Consider the following 17,069-nt stretch of genomic DNA (forward strand, 5'->3'; position numbering starts at 1 on the left):
CACAACTATTGGATTTATAATAATTACTCCATACTCCAGTAATGAATAACATTGTTTGAGTAACTGCTTATCTATATATATATATATATATATATATATATATATATATATATATATATATATCCAACCTTCAATACAAGTGCATTTATTCAGTGGGGAAAAAAATCACACATAAAGAAATAATTATTTGACATCAAATAATGTGTGTCACAATTATTAGCACCCCTGGTGTTAATACTTTGTACAACCCCCTTTTGCCAACAAAGCAGCACCTAATCTTCTCCTATAATGTTTCACAAGATGGGAAAAGACAGAAAGAGGGATCTTCAGCCATTCCTCTTTGCAGAATCTCTCTAAATCATCCAGAGACCTGGGTCCTCTCCTCTGTACTCTCCTCTTCAGCTCACCCCACAGGTTTTAAATGGGGTTGAGGTCTGGGGACTGAGATGGCCATGGGAGGAGCTTGATTTTGTGTCTGGTGAACCATTTCTGTGTAGATTTGGCCATATGTTTAGGGTCATTGTCTTGCTGAAAGACCCAGTGACGACCCATCTTCAGCTTTCGGGCAGAGGGCAACAGATTTTGATTTAAAATGTCCTGGTATTTCAAAGCATTCATGATGCCATGCACCCTATTAAGGTTCCCAGGGCCTTTGGAAGCGAAACAGCCCCACAGCATCAGTGACCCACCCCCATACTTCACAGTGGGTATGAGGTGCTTTTCAGCATGCACATCTTTCGTGGCACGCTAGACCCACTTAGAGTGTTTGTTGCCAAAAAGCTCAATCTTGGTCTCATCTGACCAAAGCACACGGTCCCAGTTGAAGCCCCAATACCGCTTGGCGAACTCCAGACATTTGCGTTTATGATTGTGAGTGAGGAAAGGTTTTCTCCGTGTATGCCTCCCAAACAGCTTGTTGGCGTGTATCCTGAACTTCCCCTTTAATTTTTCATATACTCACTGGATGGAATCTTAATTGTTTTGAGTCCGTGAGGTGGCCTCATTACTGTCTTTCCTTTGTAAATAAATTCATTCCGCTAATACCTGTTTAGTGGAAGCTCACATTTGGCTCATACTGAATATGTTCCAGCACTAAAAGGTGTTGATGTGGTGGAGAGAGAAAAAAAAAAAGACTTCTAGACCTGATAGAATTCAGTAGTTCTGTTCTGTTCAATTATTTTATCAATTTCCTTAAACCTCATGATTTTCTTTTAGTAAATCAAAATACTGCCACATTTCAATTCTTGGTAAATGAAATTTGAATGTAGGTGTTTTTTTCAATTATTCTTTGACAAAACAAGATAGGTTAGAATGTTAATGTAAAAATTGATGATAGGCTATAAAAGTGAGTGATTGTTGCACACATACTATTCACATATTCAAGTACAGGGGATTCCAAACCGGTCCTCAAGGGCCGCTATGGATGCAGGTTACTGAGGTAATGAGGTTACTGTTGAAACAAGCAGCACATGACTGCAATCAACTGATTAGATTTGTAAATCGCCAGATTGGTGAAAAAGGTGTCCTCTCGATCGTTTGGAATGAAAAGCTGCATCCACTGTGGCCTTTTTTGGAATAGTTTGCCCATCTATGTTCTGATACAAATAAATATGCCCTGCCTTGCCACTTTATGCATCACGGCTGGCTGTTAGTACGTCCTGCAAAAAGTGGTTTAAAGTGGTTTCAAGTTTTGCAAATAATCAATTATTTTAAACTGCTCTTTTGTTGTTGGAGTTACTGTATATCAGTGACTGCGTTCACTTAGTCAAGACAAACACGTCTTATAGTCCGATGTGATTTATATACACACTTTTTTTTCTTCGATATGATGCATTTTCTGACTTGTGCTACTTAAACTCCGTAGCAATAGTGTCAAAAAACTGTACTTTGCTATACAATGACAAGTAGCAATAAACGCAGCTTCCTAATATTTGCTCTTCCGGCATCTGGTTGATTTGTTAGCAGTGTTAGAACCCTCCCAACCTCTTGGAAATTTAAACATTAAACTTAGGGCTGAGGTGATGCATTCTGTGGAAGAATGCACTACATTTTTGTGCAAATCTGGATATATTCATGCGTCTTTTTCTTTGTCCCAGATTTAAAAACAGAACTTTCATTTCATATTGGGCATACATCAGTCAATGTTTGTTCCTTTACATTTTTTTTTGTTCAGTCTCGGTTGTGTCAATTCAAATGTAAAGTTCAGCATATGGATTTTTTGGGGGGGTCAAAACGGAGCTCAACTTACTCCACTGCACTCTTATACACATCAATGGCTTTGTCAGTTTCACCGGCCACCAAGTGGACTTTCCCGAGCATCATGAAAGTCGTGTCATGTTTGTTCAACTGGAGAGCCATGTTGAGCTGCTCCTCAGCCTGACAAACAGAAGGCAAAATTAATTTTCAAATTAAGGTTTTGTTAGAAAGATATTTCTTAAATTGACATACTCACATGTTTGTAGTCTTTGATGAAGAAATAACATACTCCCAGATTGTGACTGATCTCCTGAGGTGAGGAAAAGTTTAATTCTTACAAGTCTGAAGCATTTAGTCCTTTAGTACACAGTTGGATAGCTACTCAAATGTAGTTATCGTTCAGGACTGCAGAGTCTGATTGCCCCAAACTTCAGCAGGCAGTACAAAATGTTATGCCCCATGGCACAATGCACATCACATGAAGTGAAATTATGCACATATTTGTAGCAAGATGGAAGCGCTTCTTGACAAGCCCGCCTGCAGGCGTGCATGTGGTGCGTTATGAAATTACCCTCTCTTATTACAAAAAAGGAGCCATAAGACTGTGCTTAAGTAACCAAATGCAATAAAGCCTGTGCATCTGGTTAAGCAAACTGAATATAGACATCAATGTAAAATGGCTTGGAAAATATATTGGCCAGCATAAGCATGCAGATGTTCTTTGTTGACAGAGGGTTCAAGCTGAGGGTGAATGTTGTTACTTTCCATTTCTAAATGCAGAAAAGTGCTTTAGCTAATAAAGTTTTACAAAATGTGATACGGTCCACTGTTAGGACATAACTTTGTTTTCTCTTACCCAGTCTTTTTCGTTGAACCTTGCAGCCTCACGATAGAATTCAATCGCTGCCTTGTGCTTTCCCAGTAAAAACCTACAAGAAGACAAGCATGACCCATATGAGAAATGCAGCATCTTAACATACATTACATTATCCTTCCTACAGCAATAACAGTGGTAGTCACGCTTGGGCTTCCAATCTTTCCCTTGAGAATTTTGAAAGCTGAGAGCATTAGTAAAATTCTCCATGTTTAGCCAGTCTGGAGCTAACTTACAGAGATCTGGCTACTTGCTTGAGATTGTCAGCGCTGCTGGGATTAAGGATGGCACAGCTCTGAAACAGCTCCAGGGATTGTTGGATCTTACCCTCAAGACGCAAGATTAGTGCTGTGGCAAGAAAAAGGGGAACAGACAAACATAAAAGAGCTTAAATTGCACAAAACAACCCTCCATTAAACATCTAAGGCATGGTAAGCGGTCCAAAGAGTCACATGTCAGCACATTTCGAGGATCCCGTTCTCCAGATATTTCACTTTCACTTCATTTGCATATGTGTACCAGCTCACCTTGCACATATATGGCATATTCACACATTCCATTAGACTCCTGCAACTGATCCTTGATGATGGCCTGCAGGGACAGGATGGGGTGAAAGTGGTAAAAGTGTAAAATGGTCAGGTTTGACAGACCAAAGTATTTGTATAACAACAAGCCTTTTCACAAAGGCATCCCAAAACATGGCAGTTTCTCATATTGATGCTTAATTTTTTTTTTTGTCACTTAGACAGGCATGAACATGGGTCAGGGGTTAAAAAGGTGAGAAGGGTGTGGAGGAAATATATTCCAGTACACTGTATTGTACACCCCAACAAAATATTGAGCTCTGTCGACCCACACTGTGTTTCAGCAGGGCCATGCAGAGACCGGTGGAGGGGTGGGTGCTCGTAGATCAAAAGGGGCACATGAACAAGTATTTAATACACCTTAAAACAACATAACTTCAATTTTAACCAGCTTTAGATAATAATTGGCTGTGACTGTGACATACTTTAATTGGGAGGGGGCAACAGTGAATAGAAATCAAAACTGTCATCAACACTTTCTGGCTGTGACTCAGTCAGTCTGCCTCTTTTCTTCCTTCAACCTCTGAATCAAAACTTCCTTCCTCAACTTGTTCATCTGAGAACAAACCACATCAGATGGTCACTGAGCCACCAACAGCACAGTTTTCTTAAAACTATTATTTCATTATTATCCATACTTAACAACTCTAGCACCTAATGATTAATAAAGCAATGACATAAAAATCTTATAGAAAAATAACATTGTAATTGTGTTTATAATTGGATTTAATATCCGACTATCCTTGCAAACTTGTTCTTACCAGGTCTGCTATTCACCCAGCTGATGAGGTATCCACTGTCTTTAGCAGCCTCATCTAACTCCTTTTTTTATCCCTCAATCTCCCTTCCCTACGACGCATGTCTATGTAATGAAATATAAATATTTAAAAAAACAAACAGACTCCCCGGTGGTTTTTAGTTTTAAAGCTTTCTTAATTTCTTTCTCACTCAATAACGATGGAGTTAGATTTGTGTTTTTATTATTCAATCAAAAAACAAAGTTACTTCTATCAAAAACAAAGTTGCTTCAATCAAAATACAGTATATACTTTTAATCCCAAAAAGTAGCTTCAATAAAAAAAAAATGTTTTTGATTGCAATAATAAATTTGAGACAAAAAAAGCATTTGAAAACTATTTTTCTTGATTGAAACAAATTTTTCCATTTAAGTAATGTTTTGCGTTTGGGCCACATTTTGGCTAGGACATTTGTGTCTTTATTATTCAATCAAATAAGTTGCTTCAAACAAAAAAATATATATAAAAAGAAAAACTTTGCACATGTGCCAATCACCATTTACCAAAGCCTGAGAGGGTTTGAGTAGACTCACTATGAAGCTTTTAATAAAGCCAAGCATTTTCTAACAACTTTATTCTTGTTTAAAAATAATTCGGTGGGGCAGTAACATGTTTAAAACTTATCATAATTCTTACATTTTGAAGTGCTTGAAAACCATTTATAAATGATACTTTGGTGAAAAAAGTGAAAAAACATGTCTTATATATATGTATCTTTTTTCCAATGTAAAATCTGAATAAATGCATTGAACACGCACAAAAAAATGGGGGGGCTACTTCGCGGTTTTCACTTATTGCGACGGGTTCTGGTCCCCATTAACCGCGCAAAAACAAGCAGGACTCATTCCCACCACTCGTCGGGCCGGTGTTGTGCCGACACCGGCCGTCAGCTCAAATCCAAGCCGAAAATAACGCGTCTCCGGCGGACGACGGGAGCGATGTGAGGCGCCCCCTCCTTCCGAGAGAATGCCGCTTAATTTGACTCAACAGTGTGTTTCTTCGTTTATATTACCGCTAAATACACAAGCTTGACGCCAATTTAACGGGAGCTATTTTTTTTTCACGGGAGATTTGGCTAGCTCTGGCAGTGTTCAACGCAAGCTGCAACGAATGGCAGTAACTTTTTTATATCGCAAAACGTGAAAACGATTGAAACCATTACTCACCAAATTCAATCTGCTGGCAAATACAGGCAAGTGTGTATGCTGCGCTCTGGTCTGCCCCGATGTGGATAAGGCCTGCTTTTTGTTTTCGCAGCTTTGCAATGCAACCGAAGGCTCTCCGAGCACTCCATGTACACGCGTAAGGAGCGCGCGCGTTTGGAATAATGGAACGCATCTTGGGCCGATGATTGGTTCTCGTCAGCGAAGCATCTAGAAGGATTTGCTGACTGTGTTCTTAAGTGCTCAGTTTACGTACTAAGTTAATCACATGATGATAATAATAATAATTAAATAAAACCTCCCGACCCCCCCCTCCTCCCAAAAAGAATTTCTCCTCGGATCTACGCAATTCACGTAGGTCGCCCTTTTTGACTTCAAAACGGCGAATTTCGCCGAAAGGTGAGAAATGTTCATGCCTGCTTAGATGAACGGCACACACTGGCTTTTTTGTAGATATAATGAATAGCCATGCGCCACATGGCTTGTTGTTAACAATCAGGCTAGGTAGGGACGATATAACAGCATAACCTGCATGAACACTTATTGCTGGAGACAGGACATTGATAAGACCAAACAGATTGGGTGAACGGGGGGCAGGCCTACATTTCTCAAGAATATGAACCTGATTAATTGATAGGCTAAAGGACCAATGCAAAATAAATCGTATTGACTTATACAGTACTAAATTTCATGTTTATTGGTTCAGGTGATACACCGTTCGATTCAAACCTTTGTTTCAAAAACTACTAAAGAAACATTTTGAAAACTTCCAGAAAAATGTCTGGATTTTATTATCAAATTTAAATTGCAATATTTGAACATAACCAAAATTATATTAACATACACAATAAATACAAACTTGTTAATAATCCCTTAGCTATCTGGGAATGCAAAAAAAAAAAAAAAAAAAAAAAAAAAAAAAAAAAAATCTTAAAACTACTCAACTAGAAACTGCAATTTCTGGAGAAATTACACCTAGGTCTTTCCTGTGTGGAGAAACAGATCTTAGCCCAACTCAGGTCTATAATTAGAATGGACAATAATGCCAGTCAATGGCATTAAACAAAGTAAACGCCATTAGAAATGATTGGGAAAATTGGACATCCATGTATGTCCGTCAATGGCAGCACCCTCCATAAGCGTCAATGCAATCAGGGACATTTGGGGTACACGTCCTATTGACATACAGTGGGGAGAACAAGTATTTGATACACGTCCCATTTTGCTGGTTTTCCCACTTGCAAAGCATGTAGAGGTCTGTAATTTGTAAGTTCTCTTCAACTGTGAGGGACGGAATCTAATACAAAAAAACTGAAAATCACGTATGATTTTTAAATAATAAATTTGCATTTAATCGCATGAAATAAGTATTTGATACATCACAAAAATCGAACTTAATATTTGGTACAGAAACCTTTCTTTGCTATTACAGATACCAAACGTTTACTGTAGTCCTTGACAAGGTTTGCACACACTGCAGCAGGGATTTTGGCCCACTCCTCCATGCAGATCTTCTCCAGAGCCTTCAGGTTTCGGGGCTGCTGCCGGGCAACACGGACTTTTAGCTCCCTCCGTAGATTTTCTATCGGGTTCAGATCTGGTGACTGGCTGGGCCACTCCAGGACCTTAAGATGCTTCTTACGGAGCCACTCTTTAGTTGCCTTGGCTGTGTGCTTTGGGTCGTTGTCATGTTGGAAGACCCAGCCACGACCCATCTTCAGGGCTCTCACTGAAGGAAGGAGGTTGTCGCCAATAGCCTCATCCATCCTCCCCTCAATACGGTGCAGTTGTCCTGTACCCTTGGCAGAGAAGCAACCCCAAAAAATGATGTTTCCTCCTCCATGTTTTACGGTTGGGATGGTGTTCTTGGGGTTGTACTCATCCTTCTTTTTCCTCTAAACACGACGAGCCGAGCTTAGACCAAAAAGTTCAATTTTGGTCTCATCCGACTACAAGACCTTCTCCCATTGCTCATCTGGATCATCCAGATGGTCAGTGGCAAACTTCAGACGTGTCTGGACATGCACTGGCTTCAGCAGCGGGACCTTGCGTGCGCTGTAGGATTTTAATCCATGACGGCTTAATGTGTTTCCGATGGGTTTCCGATGGTTTTCTTTGAGACTGTGGTTCCAGCTCTCTTCAGGTCATTGACCAGGTCCTGCCGTGTAGTTCTGGGCTGATCCCCCACCTTCCTCATGATCAGTGATGCCCCACGAGGTGAGATCTTGCATGGAGCCCAGAAGGAGGCAGATTGACCGTCAACTTGAACTTCCGTTTTCTAATAATCGCTCCAACAGTTGTTACCTTCTCACCAAGCTGCTTGCTTATTTTCCTGTAGCCCATCCCAGCCTTGTGCAGGTCTATTATTTTATCCCTGATGTCCTTACACAGCTCTTTGGTCTTGGCCATTGTGGAGAGGTTGGAGTTTGTTTGTTTGTTCGTTTCAGCATGTGAACAGGTGTCTTTTATACAGGTAACAAGTTCAAACAGGTGCAGTTACTTCCGGTAATGAGTGGAGAACAGGAGGGGTTCTTAAAAAAGAACTACGAGCCGAAATATTAACTAGTTGGTAATGTATCAAATACTTATTTCATAAAGTTAAATACAAATTTATTATTTAAAAATTATACAATGTGATTTTCTGGATTTTCCATCCCTCACAGTTGAAGAGAACTTATGATACAAATTACAGACCTCTACATGGCTTGCAAGTGGGAAAACCAGCAAAATCGGCAGTGTATCAAAAACTTGTTCTCCCCACTGTAAGGTCATTTCCTGATGATTTGGGGATATTGCTTTTTTTTTGCCATTGAAAATGAATATATAAAAATGGAGCTTTCCTTCTGGTAAAACACTACTGCTTTTGTCCACAACCACAAGCACAGCCAAACTCAACAAAAAATGAACGCTCCTTTGGGCTGCTTTCAGACTACATAAATAAAATACAATTGAAAATTGACTGACAGTCTAGGGACAGCTCTCCCTAAGCAGCTTATTGTTCACGTTTTTCTGGGTTCTGTAGTTTACAGCAGAGTTTACTAAATTTATCACGGTTTAATTAATGTTAACAGTAGAAAACACAATCAGGAGGACAAAGTTAACACAGTTTAATGTTATGCTAACTATGATGCAGGACAGACTTCAGTAGCAAAATTAGTGGTGTTCCCAGCCTTCACAAAATTGACATCTTTTTTACATTACTTACAGTGGATGCTGTTGCTGTTACTGGCCGAAAAAAAAAAAAAAAACTTTGGGAGGGGGCGGAGGAGGTGGTATGACATAATTCTGTCAGTTTTCTGTGGGGTGGGGTGAGGCAATCCCAAAAATAGACCGGCACATTTAGCAAGTGAAAAGGGGGAAATATAAGTCTGAACATAATAAAAAAAATCACTTAATAACGGTAGGGTCAATTCTATCCTTACAACATACAGTATGTGAAGACAATTTATATTACCTTTTTAATTGAACTTATTATATAATGCAAATAAGGTTGCTAAAAAGTTGGTGGGGATAATTTGAGCATCCTGAAAAGTTGGTAGTCTTATGTCCCAACCCCGGAAGAGGGGAGTAACGCATTACATGTACTCCGTTACATTTACTTGAGTAACTTTTTGTGAAAAATTTACTTCTAAGAGTAGTTTTACTAAGCTATACTTTTTACTTGAGTAGATTTGTGAAGAAAAAAACGCTACTCTTACTAAGGTACTTTTGGGCTACATAAGAGTCGCTACGTTTTTCCTTTTTTATTCTACATATTAGATTTATTATTTTTTTTGCCAGCGATGCCAAGAGTAGAGACATGCCTGGTGTATTACGGGAGTAGCTCTCCCCATTTCACCAATGAGACGTCGCAACAATAACCACATGACTCCATTATACCAATCAGACGCAAGCTTGCCATTCTATCTTCACGGCAGCCTGTTCAATCATGTAGTGTCTTTGAAGCACCGTAAAAAATGAAATATTTGATAAAAAGCGCTGCCCTCAACATGACTCGAAAGCAGGGATTTTAACCTCTCTCCCAGTTTTTATTTGCCACCGATTGACCACGGAAAACCGGAGATATGATCCTTTGAATTTCAAAATAGTAATTAGGAAGGAACTCTTCACTATTCAAACTAGGAACTATTTTCTCCACCAGAGGGAAGTCATGCTCTTTGGACGATAAATGCTTTATTTATGCCCCCCCCCCCCCCCCTCATCGGAATTCAATGTTTTTTTGTTTTTTTTTTAATCATTTTTTTGGTTTAATGTGGTTATGTAATGGGTTTCTGTACAGAATTATTATAACAGCAGTCCATACAGATAACTTTGCGCTAAAAAAAACAAAAAAAAAACATTGAAAAGAAAAAACAAAAACAAAAATATAAACAGTTACTCAAACAATGTTATTGATTACTGGAGTATTCTTTTCACCAAACATTTTTACTTGTACTTGAGTACATTTTTTGGACGACTACTTTTACTTTTACTTCTAAGTGACTATTATTATTTTGAAGTAACGCTACTTTTACTCACGTAACATTTTGGGCTACTCTACCCACCTCTGCTCTACCATCCCTATGCAAACCTACACCATTGCCTATGAGGGGATACCATATCTTCAGCAAATTTGTGTAGATTAGGTTCCCAGTCTGTTCCTTTAGAGATGGTTACAACATTATCAGGAAATCTATCTTATCTGAACAACTACGTTGATCAATTTGTCCTCCTTGCTCACTGTTTTCACAATTCATTTTCAAGTTCTGTAATTTTCAGACTATGAGGCACACGACTATAAGCCACCACTCAGCAAATTGGACACGAAAACAGCATTTGTTCATCAAAGATAAAACCGCACCAGAGTTGTCCTTACTGTATTATAGGATATTTACACCAAAAGATATTAACCAGCAACACTTTATTTGACAGTGACGTCACAAGACTGATGTCATTTAGTGTCATCTGGCAAATTATCTCACTTTTGAATGGATGTAAAAGATCAGAGCTGGACATAAATTAACTTAGTGACACTTAATGACATCTGTCGTAAGCATTCATTAATGCCCATGACAGTTGTCATGTCATAATTATGATGGTTTTATGAGTCTTATTATCTTATCTTACACTACTGTCAAATAAAGTGTTACCCATTAACGCAAATAAATCAACAAATGAGTCGCACTGGGCTAAAAGATTCAAGGGGTTCAAAATGAGTTAAAAAAAAAAAAAAAAAAAGTAGCAACTTACAGTCTGAAAATTACGGTATATTTGCAACGGATACCCAAAAACAAATGTTGGTGTTCGTTTCAGATCCGGTCAGTAGTAGGCTATCAACTGTCGCAATGCACATTTCTACCAGCCGGGACTACGCTGGCCAGCACGCCTACTGATTTAAAAACATTTTCATTGGGCTGGAAATAAAAAGGCATCGTGTGTAAGAATATGATGTAACACAGAAAAACAAGAGTGTAAATTGTAAAATTCTGTGATTATTCAAAAGAAATAAAATTCAGCCAATTAGGAAGAGAGCAGAATTGTATGAATAGGATGTTGGAATTTTGATACACCTGATATATTTTGATAAACTTGAAGGCTGTTTAATCATGTTTTCCTAGGATATAAGAGTCACTCAGCCTCAAGTATTCATATTTCTTGAATGACACTGTGTTTTTGGTTTTCTGAATTAGCTACTGCAGAGTCACAATATTAGAGCGCCTAGTGTGGTGCTGCTCTTGTGCGGGTACTCAAGTATATCTAATTTGGTGGTTGGCCAATGTGCATGAACACCACAGGGAGAAATGCTTTAATGATGGGAGGGTTACCTTGCAGGTTTCATAATCTTTATGTATATAGTGGTGGTGGATGAGCCAGTTTCTCCTCTCTATTATTGGAAGCTCAGGGGCTGAAAGAAAAAACAGAAATGTGAATAGTATTCGCTACTATGAAGATCATTACCATTTTCCATTTACATCATGTCTTTGTCGACGGCAGAGTGATTTATCCTAAGAGCCCACTTTCTTTTCCAGTCATTATTACGTCTTTGAGCCAAATCCACATGGCCCGCTGCCAGTCACGGCTTGTAAGCATTTCCCCCTCTTAGAAACGCACCGCTCGCTCTATTTGAGACCATTTTCAATTCATACAGTCCTAATTTGTCTGATGAATAAATTATCTACCACCCAATACGACAGTTTGCAGACTACAGACGTTAACGCTGCATAAGAAACGGCAATCAACTCTCAAGTCACGATGCCACATTTTCAATCTTTCTAACGTTTCAGCAGGTAAGGATAGCCTGCTCGTTGCCTGGGCAACAATGTCTCTCACCAGTCAGGTGCTGGTGACAGAACACAGAGGGAATTGAGGAAGAAGACTCGATAGCTCGTTAGAAATGGGGCCACAACAGTCCAAATCTTCTTACCAGTAAAGGGCAATCTTTATTTCCCAAGGAAACAAGTCCTATTCATATTCAAGTCTAAAAATAGGACTAATAGAAATGTGAAAAGAAGTGTTTGGCTTTAAATCTGTCACTGACATTTAGGAATATCGTTAATAAACTGCCTGGGTAAGAATAGTGTGAATTACAACAAAGCTCTCCTTAGTTTCTTTGCTGTCAGCACTTCAAGAGGCACTGCTTTGATATGCCATTGAAAACCCAGCAACTTCCAAGTTGTTCTCTGAAATCCTCTCCATGGCTCCATGAGCTTCAAACGCACTCACTTGGTCAAGATTGGGAATGGTCCTATTTGTAGTGACCTAATCCGCTTTCTTCCTGCTGAGACAGCAATCATATTCTCTCAGCTGTGGCCCCAAAGCTCTTCGGTGTCAACCAAATGAAATCTGGTGTGCAGCGATGGCATACATATTTCACACGTATTCCTACAAATGTTGTAAGAATAATAATAACAAAAAAAGTTGCCAGAAAAGAGGGCACAGCATGGAGTCTCCTAAAAATAGTCTTGTGTTGAAAAACTTCATCCCACACATGCTGCAGTTCATTTGCTCTTGTATATTTGATCAGACTAATGCTTGTGTGCGCCTTCACTCTTCTAATAGGGAGGAAGAGCCAACGAAACACATGCTGAGATCAAAAGACACACTGGAGAAAAGTAATGGAAAATGTAATGAAAAGTATAGTTTGACCTCCCAAAACTATTGTGCTGTCATTTCTGCATTTAATTCCCACGTGTAATTTAGTAATTTTCAGATCAAATGAAATTATATAGCCATAATTTAAGTTCTACACACCATTGGTAAAGCCATTTTTTATAGCTTTAGCCTTTTGGTTTTATATAAAATAGATCAGCCGCAAGCTTACTGTATAATTAATTTGTCCCAGCACAGTGTTTTCCTTTTTTTATATTGTATGGCGTAACCAGAGTTTACCTCATTTTGTAAATAATGTGTAAATATTTACATGAGGTGAAATTTTCAGTTCCTTTCTTACAGGATTGTGCAAGGAAAACATACCACCATTCGCAACACAAAGGTAGAAACAGAATTCACAATGTCACACACATATGCAAAATACCATTTAATTCAGACTCATTTGCTCGTTGGCAAAATACTGCAATGTACATGGGAAATCATTATGCATCATTTTACATAAGTCTCAGTCAAGGGCGTAGGTTTGCATTGGGACGGTAGAGACACTACCAACTTTTTAGGATGATCAAATTGTCCCCACCAACTTTTAAGCAACCTTTTTTGCATTATATAATGACTTCAGTTATATCGGTCATTTAGAGTGTCTTCGCCATATGCCGTAAGGATAGAATTCACCCTACCATTATTGAGTTATTTTCATTATGTTCAGACTTACATTTACCCATTTTCACTTGCTGAATGTGCCAGTCCATTTTTTTCCCTGAAACGCATGTTTGATTGGTTGATTACTTCTACAACATGTTGACAACATGCCGCCTCCTCCGCCCCCTTCAAAGAGTAGGGATATTAGAAGTTTTTTTTTTCAGCCAGCAGCACCAGACGCCACTGTAAGTAATGTAAAAAGACGTCAATGTTGTGGAGGTGGGGAACACACCACAAATTTTGATACTGAAAATCCGACCTGCATCAGAATTAGCTTAACATTAAACTGTGTGAATTTGCTAACCTGCAAAACTCGAGTAGGAAGCTGCTGGGAGAGAAGTGTCCTCCTGTATGTGTTTTCTCCTTAAACTGTGAGAAATGTAGTGAACCGAGGTTTACTTCCTTCTTCCCTATTGTCATTTTTGTTTTATTTATGTGGTGTGGCCTTAAAGCAGCCCAAAGGAGCTTTCATTTTCTGTTGAGTTTGGCTGTGCTTGTGGACAAAAGCAGTAGTGTTTTATCTTAAGCAAGGCTCCATTTTTATTTATTTTTGTTATTCCCTGACTAAGAAGTTTTTGTCAGTGATATTTGATTTATTGAGACAGACAATGTTGAGTGGTCTTAAGACAAATGTTTATTTTTTTGCATTCCTGGATAGTTAAGAGATGCTTAACAAGTTTGTATTTCTTGTGTATGTTAATTTGTGTGCAAATATTGCAATTTAAATTTGCTAATAAAATCCAGACAGTTATGTTTTCAAAATGTTTCTTTAGTAGTTTTTGAAAAACAAAGGTTTGAATCGAACGGTTTATCACCTGAACCAATACATATGGAAGTTAGCATAAGTCAATACAGATTTATTTTACATTGATCATTTAGCCTATCAATTAATCAATTAGGTTGATATTCGTGAGAAACGTAGCCCTGACCCCCATTCACCCAATTAGTTTGGTCTTATTAATGGCCAGTCTCCAGACAAAAAGTGTGAAGACTATGCTGTTATATCGTTCCTACCAATGTTGAGACCAAACCTACGCCCTTGGTCTCAGTATTTGTCATAAACTATAAATAATGCAATTTTTTTGTTATAATTAATTTATATCAATTTTCCCAGGTTGCTTCCTTTTAAAGCCAATTTTAGAAAAGGAGGAGAGTGACCCCTACAGGTGAATTGGCGTCACACGCGCATCAACATCAGTATCCTTTACCGGGTAAAATGCATATGAAGTGGACCGTGGTACGAAATGTCACATGATATCAAAAACAAACAATGAGAACCTTGATCTACAAATTATTTTACATCAAGGCTAGTAAATTTACCTTTTGGTGCCCGACGCTTTTTAACTTCTGAGACCACTGGAAGCTGAAATGCAAACACATCACATTAAAATCAGCAATACACAATAAATCAGGGCTCCAGACTAACATTTTTCACTAGCAGCACAGTGGCCCCTAACTTTTAGGGGCGCAAGCAGAAGATTCAGGGGCATACACTGTAAAACAATATGCAAAGTTTCCCCCTAATTTTCACTGTTTAACTGATAAATACTTTTATAACAAATGCATAAAACTACAAACTTATGAATTTATATTTTATTGTCCATCAGTTTTGACATCAAGCAATATACTGCTTAGAAATTAGGTTAACATGGGAATTGTGTTCTATTTCTGCCGCTGTTAATTATATTAACAGCATAACAACATATTAACATTCTTGTCGTAAAAGCTCGACTTTTTCTCGTGCTATTACGATGAGAATAAAAATCTTATTATTACAGTGCGGTAATGCAGCTGAATAAGCAGCAACTTGCTTTGCATAGCACATTGGCGCCTCCGTTAAATTAATATTAAAGGCATCTTCTGTTTTAGTATCGGCTTTACAAAGAAGGAAATATTTACATTGAATTATTATCCATAGAATGATTTATAATTTCATACTGGTCACACATGTGCGAGTAGATAAAAAAAAAAAAAAATACTCGTACTGGCTCTAATTTTAGTCGCAAAATACGACCATTTGGTCGGAGTCTGGAGCTCTGTAAATAGAAATAACACAAATAAATGAATGCTGTCTACACCCCAACAAGCTGTTTGGGAGGCATGCACGGAGAAAACCTTTCCTCACTCACAATCATAAACTCAAACGTCTGGAGTTCGCCAAGCGGTATTGGGGCTTCAACTGGGACCGTGTGCTTTGGTCAGATGAGACCAAGATTGAGCTTTTTGGCAACAAACACTCTAAGTGGGTCTGGCGTGCCACGAAAGATGCACATGCTGAAAAGCACCTCATACCCACTGTGAAGTATGGGGGTGGGTCAGTGATGCTGTGGGGCTGTTTCGCTTCCAAAGGCCCTGGGAACCTTGTTAGGGTGCATGGCATCATGAATGCTTTGAAATACCAGGACATTTTAAATCAAAATCTGTTGCCCTCTGCCCGAAAGCTGTAGATGGGTCGTCACTGGGTATTTTAGCAAGACAATGACCCTAAACATATGGCCAAATCTACACAGAAATGGTTCACCAGACACAAAATCAAGCTCCTCCCACGGCTATCTCAGTCCCCAGACCTCAACCCCATTGAAAACCTGTGCGGTGAGCTGAAGAGGAGAGTATAGAGGAGAGGACCCAGGTCTCTGGATGATTTAGAGAGATTCTGCAAAGAGGAATGGCTTAAAATCCCTCTTTCTGTCTTTTCCCATCTTGTGAAACATTATAGAAGATTAGGTGCTGTTTTGTTGGCAAAAGGGGGTTGTACAAAGTATTAACACCAGGGGTGCTAATAATTGTGACACACATTATTTGATATCAAATAATTATTTCTTTATGTGGGATTTTTTCCCCACTGAATAAATGCACTTGTATTGAATGTTGGATTTTTCCCTTTTTTTTTCCATTAAGGTCCCATATTAGTTAGAAAAAAAAATTATTAGACGTGTCACATAATTATTATAAATCCAATAATTATGGGGGGCACTGTAACATATAATTGCAACTGTTTGGAAATACAATCTGACATATTATATTCTATTGCTGAGCAAAACCCATACCAAGGTTGTACCATTAGGACTTTTGGCTTTGTGAAAACTGAACTGTGATATTGTTCCAGTAAACAATAAAAACTTCCTGATTTAGATGTTAGGGAACTGTTCAACTTTGTTCATTGTGATCTGCAGGACAAAGCAAAGTGTAAAAAATATGACAATATTAAATAAATAATCTAAATAAATCAAAGTGTGTTCATCTATGCCTTACTCATCATTCCCCTATATATCGGACTTTAAAAGGAGCGATGGGAAACAGTGTTGTCCTAGGCTTGTTACAAAGTGGATATTTTAAATGTTAAAATTAACATTCGCTTTTCTCCTCTGAAAAGTTCAAACACTCAACATAAATGAACATATTTAAGTATCAGAAAACAATAACTGATACATCCTGCCTTAGTGCTGGAAGATATTGCAATACATATGGCCAAAAACGATAGCAGTTATGCATTGTCATAAATTCCTTCTATCGTCACGATCATCATTAATATGTTATAAACAGTCAATACAAACTACTCAACCCTGCAGCACCGATACTTCCTAAATCAATGATGACTATGGGAGTGATGACTCACCACACAACACAAACAGACATTCATTTATCTTCCATTCCGCTTATCCTC

General features: G+C 38.5%; 1 protein-coding gene across 1 annotated transcript in view; it reads right to left on the reverse strand.

The window, feature by feature from the left end:
• The window catches only part of bbs4 (Bardet-Biedl syndrome 4), a 30,205-nt gene that overhangs the window by 11,779 nt on the left and 1,357 nt on the right, over positions 1 to 17,069 (reverse strand). Inside the window, exons 2-8 of the mRNA XM_057847117.1 lie at positions 14,726 to 14,768; positions 11,419 to 11,498; positions 3,598 to 3,661; positions 3,307 to 3,418; positions 3,053 to 3,125; positions 2,453 to 2,506; positions 2,249 to 2,376 (exon numbers count right to left, since the gene is read on the reverse strand). Of these exons, the coding sequence (XP_057703100.1) occupies positions 2,249 to 2,376; positions 2,453 to 2,506; positions 3,053 to 3,125; positions 3,307 to 3,418; positions 3,598 to 3,661; positions 11,419 to 11,498; positions 14,726 to 14,768 (554 nt within the window). The remainder of the gene's footprint in view (positions 1 to 2,248; positions 2,377 to 2,452; positions 2,507 to 3,052; positions 3,126 to 3,306; positions 3,419 to 3,597; positions 3,662 to 11,418; positions 11,499 to 14,725; positions 14,769 to 17,069) is intronic.

This window comes from Corythoichthys intestinalis, chromosome 1 (genome assembly GCF_030265065.1).
Source record: "Corythoichthys intestinalis isolate RoL2023-P3 chromosome 1, ASM3026506v1, whole genome shotgun sequence".
NCBI lineage: Eukaryota > Metazoa > Chordata > Actinopteri > Syngnathiformes > Syngnathidae > Corythoichthys > Corythoichthys intestinalis.